Source organism: Apis laboriosa, unplaced genomic scaffold (assembly GCF_014066325.1).
Source record: "Apis laboriosa isolate Shangri-la unplaced genomic scaffold, ASM1406632v1 scaffold9_cov152, whole genome shotgun sequence".
NCBI classification, from domain to species: Eukaryota; Metazoa; Arthropoda; class Insecta; order Hymenoptera; family Apidae; genus Apis; species Apis laboriosa.
In genome coordinates this window covers 4,648,297-4,674,162 of record NW_025224966.1, presented here as the reverse complement: position 1 = coordinate 4,674,162, position 25,866 = coordinate 4,648,297, and the positions used below count along the sequence as shown (strand labels likewise).

Below are 25,866 nucleotides of genomic sequence, written 5' to 3'. Positions count from 1 at the left end.
AAGTTGTTCTGATTCTGAATTATTTTATGAATCGTAGAGAGAGCAATATTTGAATTGCTATAATTGGATAAAATGAAAAAGAAATTTTCAAAGAATTAAAAATTAAAAAGATATGTGTTCTATATGCATTACTTCTCATTATTTCATTTTATTTTCTTCTATAAATTATAAATATTCAAATGATCCCGAACTAAAATGGCTTTTTTTTTGTACTATTTCTATATAGAAAATTCAACATTCGTTTCGCCATTTTAACAAACCCTAACTAATAAAGGGTTATTTAATGCTCCATCCCTCCATTTTAAATACTTGAGCATCGGGCAAATTTAGTTAATCGAAATTCATTTAACTAAATTTTACCTTGTGGACCCATGATATACAAATAATCCGAGGATCGTAACATTCACAGAGTGAAAAATATAGAAAAAGGTGTCTACATTAAAAAGAAACGACAAAATCGAAGAAACTCGTAAACTCGTTTTAATTGCCATTCCACTTCACCATTGGAGGACACCTACCGCCTAAAACTTGTATTCGAGCAGCACATCACGACCCTTTAAATTTTTAATACGACCACCATTCCCTGGATTCGTGACTTTACATTCCATGAAATACCGCCTTGTAAGTAAGAATGAAAAGTTCGAGCACGCGATAATTGCCCTTTTTATTATTACGTCTATTTTATGTGACGTTTCAATTTCGTATATCACGTGTAACGTGATTGTAAAACTGTTCGAGAAAACTGATACGAGAGATTCGCTTCGATCGATATGATAATCGAGATTTGTGAATTTAAGGCGCAAAAGGATTGAGTATCGACACTCACGACACCTTTTGCTCCACTGTGTGAACAACTTTTGATAAAGCGGCGGATGAATCAATTAAAGTAATTGCACGAATATGCAACTCGACCCTTTATTGGCCTCTTATCTTGTTATCGTCTTCGTCTTTCGTGATGAGATTTAATGAGTGGTTATTGATAAATAGGTGGGAAAAGAATGTGTGTTGGTCAGATTGAATATTTTTAATAAAGAGAGAAATTGTTTGGAAATTTTTTTTATAATGTGATGTTTCAAAAGTAAATTTTCTAATTCTATTTTCTAATTCCATAATTCCAAAATAATAATTTCTTTCACTATTTTTTTTTTGAAATTTATGTTATATTAAATAATGAAAATTGAAATTCAATTTTTATATTTGTAAATAATTTTTTCATAAATATTTTTATTTTAATAGGTGTTATGTGTACATCGCAGTAGAATGGGTAATCATTGGTCAGGCGTATTATACGTAGTCAATCTATAACAGCAAAGTGTCGCTCTCTTACGGCGAAACGAGGAACTTCAATCAAAACATTACACGATAACAAAAAAAAAAAAATTCATTATTCATAGTTAATTTGTTCTTCAAATATAGGATATTGCCACATTGTCAATATCCTGCACCTTGCAATCATATTAAATCAATTACCAAGCCTATTCGAGGAAAACATTAAATCATAGTCTTAATCTATATTATTACAACTCAATATTTTTGTTTTTTACAATAATTGAAATTTTAATGAGTCTCTTCGATAATTAATATTTTGTATATTCAGAACTCTCTTGCACATATTTTAACGATTCTTTATGATCGTCGAAATAGATTGTAACTCTTTCAACAAAAGGAAGAAAGTAGTTAAACCGTTAATGTTAATCATCATGACAATCAAAAAACCCGGTCACTTTTTGTAGGCTAGACATTAATATCAAATTATGTCGCACGTAACAATGTTACGTAAATTGAGAGATCGAGCATCCCTTAGGACGAGCATTGAACTCTTTTCGCGATTCAATTGTAATGAAAACGTAAAACCAGGTTGCCACACGTTTATCATTTCACAAATCTAAATTCCTGGACATTGTCTTTTTGTACTTTCACCGCAACTTGTCGGATGTCTTCGTAACGTACGCATTACGATCACGATCGATCGAGAATCGCTTGGAAAATTTAAATCGTGCGACGATTCGAACAGAGTTATTTCTAGTATTTGAAATACTGGACAATTTCTTAGTAAAAAAATATATATTATTTATTGATTATATTAGAAAGCGATTAATAGAGATTTTATTGTGAAATTATTTATGATTTTTATAATTTATCGATACTTATTATTTTTTTATTTTTTATTTTTGTGTATATAATATATTCGATTTCTTATTTATGTCTTTATCGATGATAAAATAATTATTTTAAATAATTTTTGTATCTTGAAATTTCTAAATCTCACCGAGATTGGATAATTGTATAATAAACGATTAATTTCAATGAAATATATTTTTGTATATTATATAATTCCATGTTATCATTTCTTTGATTGTCACGCCTTGTCGATTCGCGATAAAAATTGACTATTTTTATGATTTTTGTGATTATTTTGTGATTTAAAAACACAAGGAGTATCGCTTGAAAAAAGATGTTTCTGAGTGTGAAAGTTATTTCTACAGAAATTTATTCTCACGAATCGGATACTTGGATTGCAAGATAGCCAAAGGAGTGTATTTCACTCTGTTGAACGTTATAATGCCCTTAATGTTGCCACGATAAATGTCAAGAAATTCTCTTATATGATCGGGAAAGTTCTCGATTAATCAGTCATTTGTGCAATTACAATAGTAACGCTTCCTTCCTTCTCTTATTTTAAAAAAAAATATCAAAATGGAAAAAAAAATTTTTTTTATATACTGTTTACGAAAATATTATAAAAAAACTTGAAAAAAATTAGAGAAAGGATAAAAAACAGTTCCAATCTCATTAGACAAATATGAAAAAAATCACTGATATCCAAGAAGTAAACAACTTCTTTCAGACAATGTCCTTGCGAAAAATCTTCAGATGATCACCTTGTAAAATCCTGTTTGTGGAAAACTTTAAACGTATGTACGTATTTCGTGAAGTACGCTTCGCTTCATACTTTACAATCTTTATTTAAATCTATCTAAAATTCAAACTATCATTCGATTCTACTTCGTTCATTTTATTTCATAATAAGATGCACGTGTAATATTAATATCTCCATTTTAACAAATATCCAATTTTCATGAATGAAAACACACTCTCTAAAAAAAATAATCAAAGATACTTCTATCATCAATAAATCTCGCACAAATCCATCGCCAGTAACAAATTTTCAACAAATAGAAACTTCCCACAAAACCTAACCTATAAACTCAACGCAACAAAACGCTCAACCACGACAAATATCCTAGATCCTCCAACAACACGTTTCTACGAAACACGTAAAACGAAGCTAACAATTCGAATCGCAATTCACACTTGGCAAGCTTGTTCGATTTCCAAAACACCAATCCTGACAATTCTCCCTGACAATCCCTGTCCTCGAGAACACCGCAAGGACCTCCATTTTCCTATCGGTATCGCGTTTACGCAACAGGTGGCGCGTATGGACACGTGAAAAAGCCGGAGACACTGTCACGCTCGACGACGAATGAAAATTGGCGCGGTTAGAAATTTTCAAAGTCGTGGTTGCGCGGTGCTGTGAACCCTGGGTGCTTAGATCGCGGCGAGGTTGAGGCGGCGGTCGGGCCCATGGGCGGGCCCCGCCGCTCCCCAAGGGGACCTATATAAGTTGACTCGCGGCCGGTGTAACGCGATCCTATAACACAATCGCGTCTGCCTCATCAGCGACGAGACATGCGTCCTCCAGTGAGTATTCCTCGCTTTCCCTCTTTTTTTCGCCTTGGTTCAGTGCCTTTAACGCGATGTTTGGTCGTTTTTTTTTTTCTTTTTGAGGGGAGAGGGAAGGGGATGGATTTAATACAAAGACAGTGCTTTTTGTTGCTTGTAAATTTAACCAATAAATTTATTTGGAGGTTTGAGTCAGTGAATCGATTGATTTAATTATTTGGTGATATTTGTGTTTTTTTTTTTTTTATATTAGTGATATATGTGTTTCTTTTTTCTGTTTTCTTTCTTGTGATCTTTAATTTTATCGAGAATAATTAATGTATATTTTTTTTTATTAGTATGTTCTTAGTATTTTAAATTAATATATTGTTGTTACTTTGAATTACTATTAGGTACTTTTTAATTTGATAATCTTTGCTCGTGATTTACATTTTCACTGATGAGAAGATAGAATATATATATATATATATATAGGTTATCGAGTTCTTTTCCCTTTCTAATATTTCGAAATACTCCAACAACAAACTTTATATAATTTTTAATTTAAAATTTCTTTTATATAAGATATCTCGTAGATTTTTGTAAATTTTTGTATTGAATTTCAATTTTTTTTTTTTTTTCTTTTTAAATCTTTAATCTTTCACACTTGGAATGAAAATAAAAGATAATTCACAGTGTATAGAGAAAATGAATTTAAATCACGTAATAAAAATTGTTTTCCATAATGCAACGAAATTATTGGAAAGTGATTCGTCGAATACCAGCAATTTTATGCAAAACTTGTATCGCCAGGTGCTGTTGTCTCTCTTGTCTTGCATTGGCCTTGCGCTCGCCCAGCAATATCCCGTGACCACGCCGGTGCCCATTTTAAAGCAGATAAATAAGTAAGTGCCGTTTCGCTATCACGACATAAGATTTAAATCCGCACAACAATACGATGTTTTCTTTTTTTTCTCCTCCTTTTTTTCACCTCATTCCCGTATCAACAACTATTTATCTGTTAACTAACAGGCTATCGACCAGAAGCGTGAGATCATATAAATAAATAAATAACGAATAAATAATTTTATTCTTTTTCAATATTATTTTGATTAGCAAAAAAAAAAAAAAAAGAAGAAATACCGAAATAAATTATGGATTATAATTTCAAGGGTATATTCACACTTCTACTCATTTCTGCAATTGATATGCAATTGCCACATAAGTATTGCGTTACTCTATTTCCGCACATTTCCTCAACTTTTTCTCTAGCATTCTGATTGGAGGGCGAGTGACACAAGAGATAACAAAAATCAATGAAACTGGATGCCTGAATGTTACAAAATAATACAATGTTTCATAATAGATTAGGTGTAAGATATATACTATTACGTTTCAACTTTTTAAACAACCGTTTTATATTACATTTCTTTATATCTACGATTGATCGTTTGAAAATTTAATTTTCACGTAACAATATTTTCGAGTCGAAAAACACGAGATATTGACATGAAATATTAATATCAAGATATATTGATATTGAGGTTAATTATCACATTTCATGATGATCAGACACAACGAAGACGGTAGCTACAGTTACGGATACGAGGCTGCGGATGGTTCTTACAAGATCGAGTCCAAATATCCAACTGGAGAAGTGTACGGGAAATACGGATTCGTCGACGACACTGGAAATATTCGTGAAGTGGAATATGGAGCTTCGAGGCGAGGATTCGAACCCCAAGGTCCCGGTATAAACGTTCCACCACCGACCCTGACTGGTAACAGTATCGCGAATCCTAACCAACCCGAGGACGACGGCCAATACAGAGAAGATCCGTCCGTTTACTACACGGATCCTCGTTTCACGAATGGAGAACGATACGAACCTCGTCGACCTTTGGTCAACAACCAACCGCGACCGATTCCTGCACCGATCTACAACCCACCAAGGTAAGAAATTTAATTATTAAGAAGATTATTCGAAGATTAATCCTTTATTTCAGAAATTTCCAAATTTCTTATACGTAAGATATTCTCAGAAAATTCTTCTCATCGATTAAAATTTTTCAATAGATATTTAAAGTCACTGATAGCTTCATTTACGTACGGAAAGATTCTCCTGAAACTAATCAACATTAGTTTACCTCTAAAAATTCTGAAAAATATATATATTTACGTGTAGTATACTCAAAATAATAATATTACGTATGTATGTTCAGAAAATTATCCTCACTAGTAGATTGAAATTTTTCAAAGACCTTAAAACGTTATAAAATCATTACGAATTTCAGATTCTTTTAAAACCAACATTGCTTAAAATTCTAAAAAAAAACATTTACGCGTAATATACTCGGAAAATAGTAATATTGCACACATGTATAATACATTAAAAAAATTATCCTCACTAGTAGATTGAAATTTTTCAAAGACCAACCACCTTAAAACGTTTTAAAATCCCCCGAGAAGGAATTTTCTCAGAGCTGGCGTTACACGTTATCCGCTCGTTCAAATGTCACGTGAATCTCAGCTCGCTCGAAACGTGACTTGCACAACTCGCAACACGCTTCGGCTTAACGCGCGGACGGACAGTTAAACAGTGGAATTAACCGACGAAATTTCGTCGTTTCGGTTTGCAGGTATCCCACGCAAGTGCAATACCAGCCGAAGGCCCAGTACCAACCGCAGTATCAACCGCAGTACCGATCGCAGTATCAACCGCAGTATCAGGAGCAGCAACAGCGAGCCGCGTATCCCGCGGCGCCGATCCAAAGCGGAATTCAAGGTCGTCCAGCGCCCAACGTAGATCCAAACGCCGGGGTAGCCTCTTACACGGTTAATTATAGACGATAGGGATCGATCATCGTGTCAACCTTATGTGTAAATATTGCGTTATTTATACCGATTTCCGGAACGAGTTGCACGGATCGAGAGTTTAGGGCCAGTTTGTTTTCTCGAATATTCGAATCTCTGATTTGATATTTACATTTGCATTGTGTACGTAAAGTTATGTTTCGAATTCGAATATTGTAGGCCCTGTTTTTATTATTATTATAAATTGTTATTTTTTTTCGTTTTTTGATTTTGAGGGCGTTCGAACGTTCTTTGAGCCGAACAAAGATATTTTTATGGCGATAAATTATAATGTCGAAGGTTTTTCCTTCCCTTTTTTCATTATTATAACGAGTAAATTGTTATTTCTCGTTTCTTGATTTTGAGAGCGTTAACGTTTGAACATCATTTGAGCGAGAAAAGATATTTTTATGGCGGTAAATTATAATGTCGTAGGCCCTGTTTTTCCTTCCCTTTTTTCATTATTATAATGAGTAAATTGTTATTTCTCGTTTCTTGATTTTGAGAGCGTTAACGTTTGAACATCATTTGAGCGAGAAAAGATATTTTTATGGCGATAAATTATAATGTTATATCGATTCACGAAACATTGTAATATTCTTTTCTTATGATTTGATATTAAGTTTCGTGTATTTATGAAAAATGTTAAAAGTTCTTTCTTATAGTTTGAACTGATACTTCGATAGATTCTCGTGTTAATGGAATTGAAGAGCACGAATATTCGATTCAATAATTTAGGGAACTAATAGTATGTTTTCAAGATGAATACTTTGCTATTTGATTATTCTATACAATTCTTGCTATTTCTCATATTTCGAACACTTGACTCCAACGTGGCATATTAATTTCTTTCACAGTAGTTCCTTTAAGAAAAACCTCTACCTCTTTCTTACTTTTCTACCTCTTTTATATATATATATATATATATATCTGTTCTTTTTATTTGCACCTCGTGTAATTATCTCTTACTCACTGGTTTATAATTTTCTTCTAAATGTTACGTTATTTCTTTTATCGATATCTGCACCTTCTATATAACGCTTTCGAGACAACTCTGAAGGGACATTTCTCAAATCATCGTTATATCGATAAAAAAAAAATATATATATATATAAAATTTATAAATCGTTTCAAATTCGACTATACCATCCTCCTATCAAAATAATCGTACATCTACTATTCCATCAAATGTGATTGAAGAAAGCAATCAGCCTCGAAAGTATCAAAACAGTTGGCGTAAGAATCGCGAGGATCGAGAGAGAGCAAAGGAATGTCGAGAAGAACGGATCCGCCCCGAACAACTTCCGCCCCACCCTCTCGGGGTGAACAATTGGCCAGCAATGCGAGACGGAATCTCGTCCACCGGATTCCTGCCCATGTCGATCGCCTCGTGGAATTGCAACCACGGCTGAACTTGACACGTTGGCAAAAAATCCTTTCGCACAACTGCGCACGGCCTTCGGATGGCATCGATCGAGCGACGCGAGTAAACGACCCTCCATCGGCCGGCGTAGGCGATCCACCTTCGCGCGCCTCGATTATCCTCCGCGTGGTTCCCTCACGACCGACCAGAAATTTCCATTCCATTCCATTTTAATCCACGATTTCCTTCTCTATAATTCCTCTCTATAATTCCTCTCTATAATTCACGATTCGATTGTCGTTCGAATGCGAATCGTCGTTGCGTTTGTTAGATGCGTAATTGATCGCGCAGGGAGCGGGCAGAGGTACGCGATAGATATCGACGATCGGATGATAATGATGGGACGAGCGTGGATGTTTAAGACAGGGATAGCACGAGATGGATGGAAGAAGATTACACAGTATTTGCTAAATCGAACATTTATGTATCGTGCTTATTGTTTTACGATAATTTGTATTGTGTAATAAAAGAAGCATTTTGCCGTTGGCCGGAACTAAAATATATTGCCATCTCACATTTATTAAATGTAATAATAATACGTGTAAAATTCTTCCTTGAATATGATGGTAAATCGGTACACGTAATACCGTAAATCGTTGTCACTGGAACTAATGAAAACTAATGAAAAGGAAATGTTCGTCGCAAAAATTTATAATTGAAATTTACATTTTTTTCTTTCTTTTTTTTTTTTTTTACGTTAAAAAATTTCTTCTCCTACTGTGAACAGTTACTTTCTTCCAGGATATATATGCCGATAAAAAGAATTTCCAATTAAACGAAGGCAATTTTTCGTTCGTGATTCGTGATTCGTTCGATTATTTCGAGTTTTTACAAAAAGAGAAAAAAACTGAACCTGTTTCGGTAAAAACACCGGTTATTTCCAAAACGATCGACCTTGCACCAAAGCCGTCGTAAAAAGATAGGTTGCACACGGCAAGAAAGTCTTTCGTACGTCGCGAGGAAGGCCGACGAGACGCCACGCCCAGGAATTTCATCCACGCTTCTCGAGCATTGGACACATCGTGTAATTATCCGGAGCACCTGTACGTGAACCTTTACATTCCACGATTTTTATTTCCGTCCACCGTTTAAGAATCAACGAGGACAACCATACACCCGACATATTGTTGTTGGAAGGCATTTCGAGACGTGGATAAAGAACTAGAAGGAAGAAAACGAAGAACATAATATAATGATAGTGAAACGATAAATTTTTATTTATTTTAAACTTTCCGAATTCTGATCTGAAGTTTTTTTCACACTCGAGTGATATTTTTGAATAAATTATAGCAACTATACACATGTTAATAAAGATTTCATCTAGGAGAGAATCTACGTTTGTGTCGTTTCATCTAATGGAAATTTAAATTGTTTATAATTTAAATAAACCTCGACTGGCAATTTTTGTATTTGCTTGATCTCTAGAATCGAAATATTCCACGACTATATTAATATACATGTAATATTCACGGATAGATGTTCAAATTTATATATTATTTTTCTAATTCTTCCAATCCTGTTTAATAAAATCTATAAAACAGTTAAAAAAATTCTATTTTTGTGTTTCTATGGAAACTTGCTTCTTCAACGAAGTATATAATGTAACTCTAAAAGTGAATTTTCAATACTTCTTTTCCAAAATTTTGAGCGCAAATCCCTGGTCTGAAACTTAACATTTACTTTCCATCACTTCCGGCAGAGAAGACGTTTAATAACGTGGAATAATTTTCGAACATTTTCCATCGAGAAATCGGTCGACGATCGCCGTAGGCCCGCAATTTCACCACCCTCGGAAGTCGAGCTCGTCGTTGAGTTATCGTATCACCGCTTCATGCTTGTCGCGACCCGCTTCTATAATCGATCTATAATCGCGGACTACGATCGTTACGCGAGAGTTATGAAATTATAAAGAACATAACTGTCCAACTTTCTTTTCCTTTTCCTCGCCTCGTCGAATACCTTCAAACTTTCTTTCCAACATTTAAAGATTCTAAAGATAGTCCTCTTAATCATTTTCGAAAAACTCGCGAGATCATTTCTCGAATATGATATAGACGACATATAAAACATGATATGAAAGACACATTAATTCCAAATCGATTCCACTCAATGAAACTATTGAACGAGCATCATGAGTGAAAATCGAAATAAATGCACAAAAAAAAAAAATTCTATAAAACATACCTGTTAAGCTCAAACAAACTAATGCAAACAGCAATTTAAAATATAAAAATTTTCTCAAAAATTAAAAAACTGTAAAAAGAGACTCAAACGTATCTTTCATTTCGTGATTCTCGAAAAAGAATCCTCTTCGAAGCAATAACTGTCACCTTCAATAGTCAACCCAACTTTTACTTCCTCTACCTCCTCCTCTCCTCTCGTATCCACACGAGAATATAGATATACCTATCAACCTAGACCGGCGTTAACGAACGGAAAACCGACAAAAGGCAACGCGTATGCTGCATGCAGGGATCGAGAATCCCGTCAAGAGTACTGGCCTCAAACAATGCTCGACAATGGAAATTACCAGCGACTGAATCGCGTGCGTGGGTAGGTAGAACAGGAACCATTGAACCGGGCATCAATTTATTCCCGATCCTCGAAGTGTCCCTTGCGGACTTGCACATACCACTATACTGAGAGCCTGCCACGGACCACCGCCCATGCCCACCTTTCACGATACACGCGCCCTCGCTTCGGGCTTCTCTCCGATTCTAACCGATCTACTTGCCAATCGTTCGACCGTACGCCCTTTTCACGTCCGTCCCTATCTCCGTGTATTCTCTCTGTATTCATTGGGTATCGAATACAATCATTGGGTATGCGAATTTTACGATTTTTTACATTTGTTCGCGTGATACGTATGGTTCACGTATGGTACGGAATGGTAAATATCAATTTCGTTTCGTGCCGATCCCTCCTTATCCACAGGGATCTGCGATAGAGTACAATGTGGTTGGGTATTTTTCTCTTCCTCGAGAATTTTTAACGAGAGAGAGAGAGAGAGAGAGAGAGAGAGAGAGAGAGAGAGAGAGAGAGAGAGTAAGTATTTTTGATTTAGGATTGATTACGAGCGAGGTGAAATTTGTCTAAAATTGAATTGAAAATTTCTTTTTGGGTAATGCCAGTCGGGTGTGCGTTACGCAAAGTGAAATGGAAAGCGAGTTAATCTCGTTCTCGTGTTACAGTTTCTTTAATTGGGCAAGTTATCGCGAATTCTTGATGGAGTGTCCGGTTTATTTATATCGAGAGATTCGTATTCGGATCCGATTTTTCATCCCGAGCCTTTCTTTACTATTTTTTTTTCTTTTTGATTTTTCCGGATTTTGCCTCGCTCGCTTAGAGAGAAGAAGAGCACAGCCAAGAGCGATTCCAAGTTCGCCGTCTCCGATAATTTTTATTTCATCGTATGGACGTAAGGAGAATTTGAAATTGTGACAGAGTTGGTAAAATAAAAAAAAAAAAAAAAAAAAAAAGAGAAAAAAAAGTAAAAAGTTGGAAGAATTTAATGTCAAGAAATGTACGTCGAGGAACTTTCTATTCCTCAAATCAAATGCCTTTGTAACGCTCGATATTACCTCTTGAAATTCAATAAATCATTTTCCAACTATCGAGCCAACTTCTCTTAATACCTTGCCGGGATATATAACTTACGTAACAAGGCGATAAGAAATTCCTCGACGAAAAAGAGACATACTTTTCACCGTTGGCACAACTTTGGCGCAACTTTATCTATAAATATCTATCTCGATCTATCGAGCACGACATTAGACGTGTTGTCGAAAGAGAGAGAAAGAGAGGAGAGAGAAGAGAGAGAGAGAGAAAAAAAAGTAGAAAGGAAAAAGAACGGAAAAGGAACAAAAGATTGGCTGAAAGTCATTCAGACGAAAGATAAAGGCAGCACGAGCGACTTATTTCCTGCACGACAGTGCGTGTTTCATCGATATGCTCGTACGCAATTTCGCGATTCCGCGTTCACTCTCGAGCCATTGTGATGCAAGGCGTGGTGCCACACTCTGTCGAGCCAGATATCGCTGGAACTTGCTTTCCTTTATCCGCGCACGCACGCACCAATCCTCTTATCCCCGATATCTAATTCAAATTATTTCCAGGAGAAGAAGATAAGCTGTCTTCGACGTACAATTGCTTTAAAAAAATACGAGATTCGATCTATCACCGGTTGGAGTATAATTTTTTCACTTGATAAAAATCTAGCTAGATAAATTTTCCGTGACTTGTGGAGTTTTTAAGGAAAGTTTGATCCTCGAAAATCTAATTGGCTCCAACCTTTGTGTATAATATTAATCCTATATTCAATAGAAAATAATTTTAATTTCGCATATTCAATTTTTTCTTTAGTTTTACTATCAAATATTGTCAATATTTTCGATTTAATTGCATTTTTCGCGATTGTTTCTTATATTTATTAAAAATCAAACCATCGAATTATCCATTATACAGAAGGAAATCCATTTCGATTGAGTTTGAAATTAACTCAAAAAAAAAAAAAAAAAAGAAAACGCACCCTCAAACGGAATCGAAGAATACCACGATACGATTGTGACGTGGTCTCGAAGAGGATCTTTAGATCGTTCACGAAAAAAAAAGAAAAAAAAAAAGAAAAAAAGAAAAAAACGGGGTGATACGAAAACTATTCTCACGTGAATCCACGCACGGACCGGATAAATTACCTCTCACGACATGAGAAACGTCCATGAAAGTCTTTGTCGAACCTAACAATCGTGACGTGGATTATTTATGGAAGGCCATAACGTATGAATTCTTGATGCACGCGAATAACCTGAATAATAACCGATAAAAGCTCTTTTTTTTTTATGACAATGCGTGCGGTACACTTCTGCTTCCATTTTTCACGTTTCTCTCACGTCCCGAGTTTCACGGACATCTTGATGCACGATACGATTGTGCGAAAATATTCGCGCGATTAAATGAAAGGAATAGGGTAGCACGTGCGAAAATCTGATGTGAAAAATTACTTCGTCGATGTCTCGATTTCTCGAATCGATCGGATTGAACATTATCAAGAGGAAACGATATTTCTCTTTTTCTTTCTTTCTTTCTTTTTTTTTTTTTTTCCATCGAGATATATTAATTATACCGTTTAAACGAGCGGAAGATTAACGATGCGTTTGTATTAGCATTTTATCATTTCTTGATTCGTCTTGGTAATTATGTTTATAATTATGATATAGCAGTTAATATTACTTTTTTTGTAAAGAGGATAAAATTATAATTCGAATCGAGAAGGGATATTTATTTATTAGAATAAATCACAATATTTCGTAGCAAGTATTGGATAATTCATAGATCTTTCTAAAAAAAAAAGATATATTTTTAATTCACGAAAATTTTTAATAAGAAACGTAAATCAAATATGTACAATATTTCTAAAAAAGAAAAAATTATAATTATTGCATTCGATTGTGACATAATTTATATTATTACTAAATTACAAGAAATATAGCAAGAAACGAAAGAATTTCTCGATATATAATATCATTTCGTCACACGTATATAATACCCTCAATTTTGGTCAAACCACGCTCTTAATTACAATAGTATTATTTGCATTTAACAACGTTTCGAATTCTTACATAGAAATAGAAAGTGGAGTCAATTAGAGAAGGCTGAAAAGAATGCTTAGAGTGAAAACAAGATCAACCTGGCCCCTATAAAAAAATTCCTCCTTAAGTATTCCTTTGAAATGTTAAATAACGCTTGCTCGCGACGAAACTTGGTCTTGGTTCGATCTAAAAGTATAATTTCATCGTGTGTGATCAAAGTGAAAGAACAGCAATTAGCAAATTAACAAAAACGAAAATCTATTGCATCTCTCGTGAATATCGTTTTCAATTTAACGAGATCCAGTTAAATATTAATACATAAAGTGATTCTGTGCAGTTTCGAAGAGAGTGACGCGTGAAAGGCAACGGTTTGCAGTTCGGATTGACCTTGCATACCTTCCAACGAGTCATATCGTTCTACGCTGCCTGTTAAAAAACACCGCTTTGCTCTTTCTCTTGAATTCTACCGGAAGTCCCCTAATGTTTCCACTCATAACGTTTTCAATCGTAGAATAAATAATTCCATTGGCTCTTCGATACCATTCTTTACTTAAAAAAAAAAAAAAAAAAAAAATGATACACAAATAACTTAAAGCGCAACGAAGACAAATATATCAAACCTCTCTCTCAAGGGAGGCATTCTCTCGAAGGGAGAGAACGTATTTCCAAAAGATATAATACCAATGTTATTTTTACAATCGTTTTAACGTGTGTGAACAAAGATCGAAAACAATTTGAGAAGACAAAAATCTCCCCAAAAACGGGCGCCAATTTGTAAATTGTGCATCAGCCGGCACAATTTAACCCGGTTAAGAAGAGGGAGTTGGGGAGGGATCGGAGCTCGATGGACACACGAAATTGACCAGACTGGATCTCCCTTTCACCGGCTGGCATTGAGAGTATACGTACGGCGTACAGACAGATGATCACAGTAAAATGAAGTCGCGTCGAACGAGAGTATATGCAAGCTCAATCTGGGTCGTTGCCGGCCAATTATCGCGCGATGCTCTTATTGAGAGATGCTCCCACGCAAACTTTGAAAATTGGAGAATCGATCGGAGAACGAATCGCGAACAACCTCGAGGATGCAGTTTCATTGTACGGAGGGGAGAGGAGGGGAGGGGAGGGGAGGTCGTCGATCATCTTTGAAATACGTAATACGATTTGTTATCATAATTAATATAGAGGGGGGGAGGATATGAATGAGAGAGTTACGTGAAATGAAATTTACGTGGGAATCGTGATTGAGGTCGTTCATTGTTGGGGGAGAGATGATTATAAGGTAATTTAGAAAATCGAAGTTTGCGATGGATGATTATTCTTGTACGAGTATTCTTTTAATAGTATTACGTAAAAGTTTTAAATATTAGGTTGTTGGACGCCAAGTCCATGATCTCGAAGAGTATCTTTTTAAATTCAGAATTAAATTTAGAATTTCGTGTGTTTTATCTATCCTTAATTGCAAAAGACCGGATCCTAAGGAAAATAAGAAATCGTTGGATCAATTTGGAACACCTTTTCTCGTTCCATTTCCTTAAATAAATAGAATCTCGTGTCGGTAGCTCATTTCCAAGTGATAACGTTAAGTGTATTACGAGAAAGGATTCGTACGGACGAATTCATATTCCTCGAATATCGACTCATAAACACTTGAAATTTAATTACTTGAAATTACGCGTCACAGGAGAAATTACGGAAGCGAGTGTTGTCGGGTAATACGAAATATATCGATCAGCAGGGGATCTAAGCAGCGTGCCAATAGAAAGTTGCGAAACGCTGATCGAAGACTAATTTTACGGCAGAAAACGAAGCGTATTTCGCAAAAGTCGAGCGAAAATGTCGAGTATCGAGCACGTTTTCAGAGTTGCCACTTGTCTTTTACCGAATCAAACCTTGTATTCGGTCAGTTTCAAGGTTTCAACGAGATATTGGTATATCGATGATCTCTTTTCTTTTTTCCTACCATCGTGAAAAGATTTCCACGAAACTAAGATCTAAGGTGTTAATTATGGCGTTGAATTCCCTTGGAATATCACATCGTGCTACTAGATATTTACTTCTTTACGTTTCTGAAATGTCCACGTTTATTTCACAGTTTAATTTTAACTAGAAAACAAAACGTCGTGCGTTCACTGTGAATTTGCATTTACTCGTTGTGTTTCACGAAATCAAATTTGCTTCTGTTGTCGAGAGAGAGAAAGAGAAAGAGGGAAGAAACACGTGTAGTTTAGCAGATTATTTCAATTTATGAGATTAATTACACGATCGTTACTCGATCGGTATAATTATTCTTACAAAATCGAGAGTTATAGACGGTACTATAATTAGAGATTAAGCGCGCGCTGGCTAGTTTATTTTATTTCATTCCATTCCATAAACGTGTAATTGATCTATCGATCAAATATTTTTTCGTTTGTTCGAGTAAAATTTATGATAATGTGTAATTAATGGTTAAATATTTATTTAATTAAATTATTGAGAAATAAATATATTTGTTGAAATAATTACCATTGTTATTGAATATTAATTTAACAATATATAATCATTTCGATTTTACAGACGTGTTATTGATTAACTGTAAAGTGATAACGGGTTAGGCATAAGGTAACGGTAGTGCTTGAATGATACTTGAACTTTGAAATTTTTTCCACTTATACAAAGCTGGAATATAAACGAATTATACATTATTATAAATTCTTTCTTTCATCTTAGTCAATTCTTAGTTCTAATTTATGTAATTTTTGTTTCGAATGTACATGCATAATATCCTATTTGAAAAAGAAAGCGAATGAATTAATAAAAAAAAAAATCTCTCTGCTGTGAAATGTTATGAAACAACTTATTCACAATTTTATTTTAGAAATATATAACGAGGCAATAATACAAGTGAAAAATTAAAATTATATTGTGCTAACTTCATAAGAATTATTTATATTGTTAACTTAAAAGAAAATGAACTATCTATAAATTAATTATTTCTGTAATTATTAAGTTAATTTATAATACAGATTAAATTTAAAGTGGAATTTAAAACATTTGTAAATATTTTCCATCCAATATCGGTTAAATCGAAACAACGTACAAAAACTTGAATAAATTTTGATATCGGTATTCGAATAAAATTTGGTATTCGTGGTAAAAGTTTCATTATTTCGTTCAACTGCTATATATATATATGTATAATTTCTGTAGCGTGACCTCAATATCTACATGGGTACTTTTACATAATAATTTCACCATAGAAACTTGGAGTTGAACAACTTTGCGTGTAAGGTATCACTTCTGTTATTGTCAGTTTCGTGTCTAAAAACTTGGTTAATCAGAATTTACAATAACCATTCGATATTATTGTAAATCTACTTCGAATCGATAATTTATTAAAAATACAATGCAAAAAAATATTTGCTTCACTTTAACTACTTTTAAAAATTTTATAACTTTTTACAAAATATTGGCTTCGTCAACTTGTGCCAATTTAATAACGTGTGATATGTATTTATCACGATGAGTCATTTAAGAAAAGATTGCTGATAGCAGTAATCACTTGTATCATAATTACTAATTATGCAAAAGACGTATTAAAAATTGCATGCAGCAGTTAATAATAAAACACTTCTTGTTATATTATCATTCATATTTCGTCACACGTCCATCCATTCCTTTATTCTAACTGATCGAAATATTTCACATTACTTAGAAAAGAAACGAATTTCAATATTTTCCAATGCTCTTGCATAAAAATTAATCGTAGTAAACAATTAACAAATACACGTTAATTAGCTTGCAATGCAACACCTGGATTTCTAAAATTCCATTCTCGTAGAATCAGGGAGAACCGAGGGAAAACGATAATGGCCGACCAACACCTTAAACGTGCAAATTCCAAATGAATAAAATCGTATGATATCCTAATGAGACGATCGAACGTGCAAGAATCAAACACACAGTGAAAGGTATCAAGGGGAGACAATAAAAATTGATCGGCGCTAGAATCGAGGCACTCGAATCGAGAACTTAAGAATGATTTTCAAGAGTGACGAGAAACCAGAACAACCTGCCGGCCAACGTGTCCCGTATACGAGTTACTGCAACGGTAATATAAGAGGACGCGAGAGACAAATTCGATCCACTCCCTCGATCAAAAACCTAACGCCTCGATAATCCTCTCTTTGTCGTCCTGACCAATCGAATAATTACAGATTCTCATCAATTACGTAACCAATTTGTGAATTCCTTTAAAATGTTTCTCAAGACCATTGCAAACGTGTTTTATATATTCTTGTTATTCAAAAATTTTCCTATTTTTGTTATTAAGAGATAATATTTTAATAGATATTAAAATTACTATATTAAAAAAATCATTCCAATTTTAATATCTCTTGCAACTTGAGAATTTCTTTGAACATTTCATTCATCTGAACAAATAAACTATTCAAAAATCATCCCAATTTCAATGTTTCCTCCAATTTTTTCAAAGTTCATAACAAGTCAGAAAAAATAAAAAACTTTACAATAAAATTCATGCCATCCAAAGTTTCTACCATTCTTCTCAAAAAATTCGTTCGAAAATCCTTTCAATTTCCATGCCTCTTCCCCCCCCCCTCTAAAAAAATAAATAAATAAATAAATAGAAATCAAGGCACAACGGAAGCCTGGATAAAATAGTAAGTGGCGAACCGGTCCACTTCACGATCGATTTTCCAGATTCTGGAGAAACCGGGCCAGCCTGGTGGGGAATATTTAGGGGATATAAGGTGCTGTAACGAGACAAGGCGACCGTATATACAGGAGTCGAATAGATAGTGAAAGTCCCCCAGAGCTAACAGGAGTGTAGAGGGCAAGAGGGGGGTAGGAACGGGGGACCCCAGTAAGGTATATGAGGGCCTCAGTTCGAGCAACCGCTGGTACTCTAGCCTCGCTGCCTACTTACATTCACACACACTAACACACCAACCACCTGGAACACAATGCGCACCGTCGCGACGGTACGTATTTCGAAGTGCATCGTCGTACACCTTTCTTTTTTTTTCTTCTTCTTCTAAATTAAGCAACCCTTCGAACCTAATATTCTTCCTTAAAAAGAAAAAAAAAAAAAAAAGAAAGAAAAAAGAAAAAAAATGAGATCTTTTCTACGATCTCCGATTACCGATCATCATTACTCGTTAAATCATTGGTGATTATTATCGCGATTCCTTAGCCTGAAATTTTCATCTCGCGTGTGATGTGATCATCGGTTTTTTTTCATCGTGAAAAAAATAGGAACTGTGCTTGTGATTTGTGCATTGCCGAATGGACCTCGTAAGACGTTGATTAAATCGGCGAATAATTTGGAAACGTTGGACACGTTGCTCGGCCGTGTCCTAGCAAAGAGGAGATCAATTTTATATCGAACGATCTTTATGTGTGAACACGATGTTACGAATACGGACGAAATTTAACGGTCGATAATACTCTCTAAATATCCTAAAAATCGCGAATCAATTATTACAAATTGCGCAACAAACGGTATGCACGCAAACCGAAAAATCACGAAAGCGAGCCGACCGATTTTCTCGGCCGCCTACTCGAAAACATACTTATATAATAGCAGAAACGCGTTCAGGAATTATGTCGGACGGAACGCGTGTCGGCATAAGTTGTAAGCGTTTCTCGTTTCTTCGTGGTCATTCGGGCAGAACTGGAGGAAGTGCGTCGCGCGTGTTGTTAAAACTCTCGAGCTCGTGCAATTGAACAAACGTGTCACGCTCATCCTCCTTATCGAAGGATGAATATATGATACAATAGTTGAAAAGGCGCGATCAGGCGCGATTAAAACCGAGACTTTTACCGTGCACCTTGTCGAACGAGGCGTGAAGGCATCCGGTATCCTTCGAATGCGGTTATCTACTCGAGTCGAGTAGTGGTGTAATAAAGTCACGTCTGGCGGTTAAGGTTCTGGTAACTCCACGGAGGGTCATGCATCACCGAGCTCAGAACAGCTTTCTGCGAACAATTACGATCTATCTTAAGATCAACGGAGTACCGAGTTCTCGATATTGACCCGTATCCTGAAAATTTATAACGGTTTTCGATTTGCTCGCAGAACACCGTTTACCGTAAATTACATAAATCGAGAAGAAAAAATACGAAGCCTGTACGTATCTGTGTCGAAGGTTTTTTTCTTAAACGTAGGCTCGTGTACTGGTTACTTGTGTAACCACGATAGTTTCTGCGAAACATAACTCGCGAGGAGAAAGCGGAAGTAATAAGACGCTGCGATAATTGTTAAAATTACGATCTTTACGAGGTGTTTACGAGTGCACCTGCAATCGATTAGAAAGCAACGATCAAGACTTATCACGAAGATAATTTAATTAATATTTATTAACAATAATAAATTTTCTTTATTAATTCGCTTATTCGTATTCTATTTACTCGTACAAAATTACGAAAATAACGATGCACCTAATCGATGCACCCTATTCATAGTTCCCTTATCTCTAGCCAACCAAACTCGTTATCTTTCGTTAAATCTTTCTGCTCTCGATTTAACGCCACACCTCTTGTCTTCTCCTCCAGGTACTGTTATTGGTAGCTGCCATACTCTCTGTATCGGGCCAGCAATACCAGCAACCGGGTGCCAACTACGTGGACGAGTATTCGGCGTACGAGTCCCCGAGACCGGCCCATCCGACCCCCCGAAGTTACCCCGTTGATTCCGCGCCTAACAGGCAATCGGCCGGCCCCACCACCCCCAAACCAACCCCTGTCGCCATCTTGAAACAGATCAACAGGCACAACGAGGACGGGTCGTACACGTACGGGTTCGAGGGGGCGGATGGCTCGTTCAAGATCGAGACGAAACTACCCACGGGCGAGGTGAAGGGTAAATACGGTTTCGTGGACGACACCGGGAAAGTGCGGGTGGTCGAGTACGGGGCGAATCAATACGGTTTCCAACCGGCCGGCGAGGGTATCACGGTCGCGCCACCGACCCTGGTCGACGAGACGACCAGCAAAGAGCCACTCCAGCCGCACACCTATCAAGAGGAGCAGTACCAACAACCACCCCCACCGAGGCAACCACCTGTCAGAGCGCCTGCGCCCCGCCCCGCGCCCCTTCAGCAACAACAGATTCAATACGAGCAACCGGCCTACCAACACCCAACCCAGTCCCACACCCAGGCTGTCTACTCGCCGCCGTTGCCGCCCAGACAGTCGAGCGGAGTCCCGAAACCGCCGATCTTCACGCCCGCGCCCCAGTCCCCCATCGCCAAGCAGAACCCACTCCTTCAACAGGAGGAAGCGGCCCCACCGTCCCAACTGTACAACCAAGGACCGGCTCAATTCGGCCCCGCGCCCGTCCAAGAGCACCGCTCCCAACCGCAACCGCGCAGCCAGAGCGGCGGTATCCTCGACCAGCTGGCCAGGGATTACGCCCTTCCCCAAGGCGTCGCGCCACCCTTGCACGACATCAGTTTCGGTTATTACTAGAGAATCATCTAGTCCCTCCCTCGTGTTCGTATACTACGGTACACTCGGTATATCGGTCCGTAAACGTACGAAGACGCGACGCTTCGACGGAGGGGAAACGGTTTCTGATCGTTTTCAACGTAGTCGGATCGCAAACCGTGGCCCATCGATCGACGGCCGCCATCGTGATTACGCGTAGTAGGTCGCGTGTGTCATTACCGGGGGAAGCATCGAGAACTCGAGAATTAATTCGATTCGTTTTTTTCGTTCGATCCTTTTTCTTTATTTTTTTTTTTTTTTTTTTTTTTTTGGAATATGGAAGAGCAAGGAACACGAAAGCGTTCTCGACTTTTTCTTCGGTAATAAGTTATTCGTCATGGCTGCCTACCTACGGAGTCGTGCTCTCGATTTCTCCGACGAGGGTACGATGAGTTCATTCTTGCCATTGGAATTAATTTAACCGCGATGAGCGGTGTTTGATGAAACGTGGCGTGGAAACGTAAAGAATGATCTCCGAATATTTAACCGAAATTATGTCAAAACTTTATTTCGTCGAGAAATTTTCGACACTGATGAATTCTGATTCTTTCGTTTCCATCTCACGAAATCGCGAAAAAAAGAGCGCGTGAAAATCGTTGATGATGATGGACGAAGGAAGATTGTAAAAATGTTGTAAATAAAAAATTCCACGGTAGGCTTCCGTGCTGGTTTTTAATCCTACAGAGAGCGCAGCTTGCACCCGTTATCGGCGGTACCGTTAATTAATTTCGATTTCAAGGAGAACCTCAAGCTGCGTCTTCGAGTACGCGTCTCGCGGGACCGCACAATAAATTCAGCACGCTTACTATATTCTAATTAAGATAAGGTTTACAAGGTGAATCGGATTGGAAAATAAATTGTCAGATCTTCCATTATTCTGTGTACAACTCTGATATTGCGTTATTCTATCAAACGTAGATTCAAAAGTATTTTTCACTCTCTCGTTATATACACGTAGCAAGTTGCAGATAAATACGTTCCGTTTTAATCTTTGTTAATACACGATGATGATAAGGTTAGATAATGAAGAAATAAACGTTTCCAACCTATGAACATTATGATTATTCGAACTGTATCCGCCAACTTTCTAATTACGCCTATTTTTCCAACCAGTCCAACTCGTATAACCAGTCGCAACAAACGACCTTTCGAATTATTTATTCCAGGATAAAAATAAGAGAAGGCGATCGACGGGCTCGAACCGTATCAAGTTTGTACCGGAACTTGTCTAGATTGGAATTTCAGTTACGAAATTTCCACCCCGACCTTCGCGTTTGTTCGACGAGGACGCCCGTTTCACGTTGGACTACAACGTGTAACAATGGTATCGTGTGATTATTACGTCAGATTTTAAAACAGGAACAGATTCAACCATCCTGTTCACCTGCAATTACAGGGGAACGAGTGTGAAAGTGGTATAAGTCAATTTTACTCCTCGTTCCAAGGATTTAAGTGTTTAAATCTTTGTAAAAGATTGTGATAGGAAATTTTAACCTTTGTGTTTTTTTTTTTTAACTTTCATCCTTTTCATTCTCACTTTCATTTCATTTTTTATTAAGAAAAGGGAAAGAGAGAAAAAATAAAATTTCACGTAAAAAAAAGTATTTGAGAGAAAAAGCACGTTTAAATAAAAATTATTTTTTTCAACATTTGTTTAAATTTTTAATATATAAATATACTAGAATTATATCAATTGAAGGAATGAAATATATTATACTAAGAAATATACTAAGAAATATAATAGAATTTTAGTCACAAGAAATAATTTTATAGTTTTGCTCGTGAATGTTTCACTTACCATCGGATCCATTGGTGAATGTATCCACATCGAATGAACGAAGCCTGTGGTGACGGCAACCCGGATCACGCTTCTGCAAACCTGGTGTTAATTCGCCGTTGCCTTTTCTCGATTGTAAAAATGTCGAAACTCGCGCGAATTGAATAATAGGAATTCAAAGTTACGTTCTCACGTAAACGCGAACAAGCTTAAAAGCGGGACGAAGTTTTAATTTTATCTTTCAGATCTCGGCCAAGCCGAAATTCGTACGTTCCCAAGACGCGTCCTTTTGTTGCAATTTACCAGTTTTCTACGGTACAACGACATTTCCTCCGACATTTCCCAACACCGGTTATTCTTTAAACAGCTCGAGAATCACGGTGTTTTAACTCGATGAAAGAGATTTCGAAGAAAAATACGAACCCATTGTATTTTTTCACAAGCATGAATATTCATTTTTCCGTTTTGGCGAGCATCGTAAAATATCTTTGAACACGTTTGTTACGTATCCTCATAACATAATTTTCAAGATTTTAAATTTTAGCTTCTTTTTTTAATCGAAAAAAGAAATATATTTCGATTCAATTTTAAAATCTTTCCTTAACGTTAATGATATCCCATTCTTTATAAAAATTAATTTATTACATATCGATTATATGATAAATTACTTTTACATGCAAATCCTCCTTCCATTGATATGTTTCAAAATTAACAGAGACAGAAACAAACGAAACAAGTAAATTAATTTTTGACTCACCGATCCCGATCCTTCGTCCTTGTTTTCTCGATTCGATCACCTTGCGTGAAATTCTGTAACAAGAATAAAGAAGAGATTGAAATTACGTAGAATGGAAGATAAAATGAGGCACGTGGCACGAAATTCAAAGGGACGTATTAGTATGAAGATGGCGTTAAGGATTGCAGGACAAATGACAAACGACACGTTGGCATTGTGCCAATCGTTCGTGTCGCGATGCACCTCCGCCCGAGGTGAGCATTACTCCATGTGCATTGACCTTCTTCATCGTTGCATCGAGGTTACAGCCATCACGTTCGCGGCTCAGGTGTAACGCGTTACACGAAGATTCGTACTTTGCATAATCGCGCACAACAGAACAACTCGAATTTCAAGGATAGATTTACGATCTTCGAGTATTATAAAAAAGATTCTTGCCGTAATTTTTGATTAAGGAACAATTAACGATCTAAATTTTCACTCATAGAGTTTTCGCTTAAGAATTAATATTTCTTTGTGAAATCTCGGAAGAAAGAAGAGGCAAGTATTATATTTGGAATAAAATTTTGCATCGAAATTGAAGGAAAAAAGAAAAGTTTTAAATTTAAAAGGCTTTGCAACGAGAATCGAAGAGGGAAAATTCTGAAAAGTAATTTCTGAAAAGAAATGATATCTACCCACGCGCAAAATGATTGAATCTAGATTCAGAGAAAGTAATCATTATCAAGATACTGCTCGCACTTCCTTCCGCGTTCCAAGTAATTTTGAACCGTTCAACCGACTATTCCATTCCCAATTTTGACAATGACGAATGATAATCACGAAATGGAAATTACGGGGGAGGAATTGCCGTTCGTTAACCGAGATATATAAAACCGTATCGGCCGAGAGAAACGACCGATGTTCGTTATCGTCTAAGCGAGTCACGCAAAATGTGCCCGCGGGTTTCAACATTGTAGTTGCCCATAGTTATACAAGAACTCCTACTTTGATGGAATTTATCGTCATCGTTGAAATCGTCGTCGATTGATGCAACCTATTTCGCGACCTATTGAATGGAATTTCACGTAAACGGCAACACGTTTCAACGAGAACTTACGTTTAATAAACATTAGGTAGAAGCATCCATTATTAAATTATCGATGCGCTCTGTTTCGGATCTGTAAGATCGCGAAAGAAATTTTTGCGTCAAAGGATTTCGAGATATAGATCTGAGTACGTTTCATTTTAAATTAGTTTAACAGGCGATCGATGTTACGCACATTTAAATTAATACGATTAAGGGAAAGTACGGGATATTAATTTAGAGGTTATGTGAGATTTCCGCAAAAAAAAAAAAAAAAAAAAAAAAAAAAAAAAAAAAAGAGAGAGAAACTTTAAATTGGTTCTTAAAGTTAATTACACGCGTCGATATCAATTTGAAATTTTTATGTAATGTTGGTAAAGAAAAAGGATAAGAACTATTTCGAGATAAGGAAACAAAGAAATTGTAAATGAACTCTTACAGCTGCGAACGCGAAAACAGCCTCGTGAAAATAACTTTCCCCTTAGGAAAGTTCTAAGAAGGCCATTTGAGTATCCGTTGAATTAGTTTATCGTCACGTTAGAAAATATTGCAGTATGTGTATAATAATATGTGTATCGACGAGACGCATGATTAGAGTGATATATACGAAGAGCAACAGACGTTAGAAATAACATAATTTGACTTTTTTTTACGATTCTCATAATACTTTGGTAATTACGATAATTTATTATACACGAAGTTTATTTTTTCTTTTATTTAAAAGATAATATATTTTGCAATATTATCACCGATATTTAAATATCAATCAACTTCACATTTCTATTGTCGCACAAACAAATTAGAGAAAAATGTAATTTATAAAAATATTTTATGTAGATAAAATTATTGAATGGATCGAAATACATTTCACATCTCTTTATATTAAATATTCATCAAATTCTACATCCTACGAATTATACAATTCGAAGCAAAACGAACTGCTCTGATGAAATACGCACAACATTATAGTAACATTGAACTACCGGTTAGGGACGAGTTAGAAACGGTGAATCGGAATCCTGTTGCGAAGGACGAGTCTCGTAAACGAGTCTCGAGTTGTGGATCCATTCGCCTGATCTTCTCATTGATGATACCGAAAGCGAGCTGGAATCGTGGAGTGATCTCGGTAATGAAAGTGGGTGAATAAGTGAATTTTCTTCCGAGAAACCGGCTCCTCGATCAGATATAAATCATCACCGATAAAGCAGGTTGCTAGTTATTGATTCCGTTTTACATCGTTCAACATCGCGACGATATACCGATTAA

The 25,866-nt window shown here is 36.2% G+C and overlaps 3 protein-coding genes across 3 annotated transcripts in view; 2 read left to right on the top strand and 1 right to left on the bottom strand.

Moving 5' to 3' along the window:
* LOC122719717 (cell wall protein DAN4-like) overlaps positions 1–25,866 on the bottom strand; it is a 123,372-nt gene that overhangs the window by 73,281 nt on the left and 24,225 nt on the right. Inside the window, exon 3 of the mRNA XM_043945784.1 lies at positions 23,556–23,608. The gene's annotated coding sequence lies outside the window, so the exon portion shown is untranslated. The remainder of the gene's footprint in view (positions 1–23,555; positions 23,609–25,866) is intronic.
* Positions 3,604–7,162, top strand: LOC122719720 (drebrin-like protein). Its single transcript, XM_043945789.1, has 4 exons — positions 3,604–3,705; positions 4,480–4,571; positions 5,239–5,619; positions 6,306–7,162. Exons 1-4 carry the CDS (start codon positions 3,694–3,696, stop codon positions 6,517–6,519), a joined length of 699 nt encoding a protein of 232 aa, XP_043801724.1. The 5' UTR covers positions 3,604–3,693; the 3' UTR covers positions 6,520–7,162.
* On the top strand, positions 18,498–21,003 carry LOC122719719 (extensin). The gene is made up of 2 exons (XM_043945787.1): positions 18,498–18,515; positions 20,089–21,003. The coding sequence occupies exons 1-2, from the start codon at positions 18,498–18,500 to the stop codon at positions 21,001–21,003; spliced, it is 933 nt and encodes a 310-aa protein (XP_043801722.1).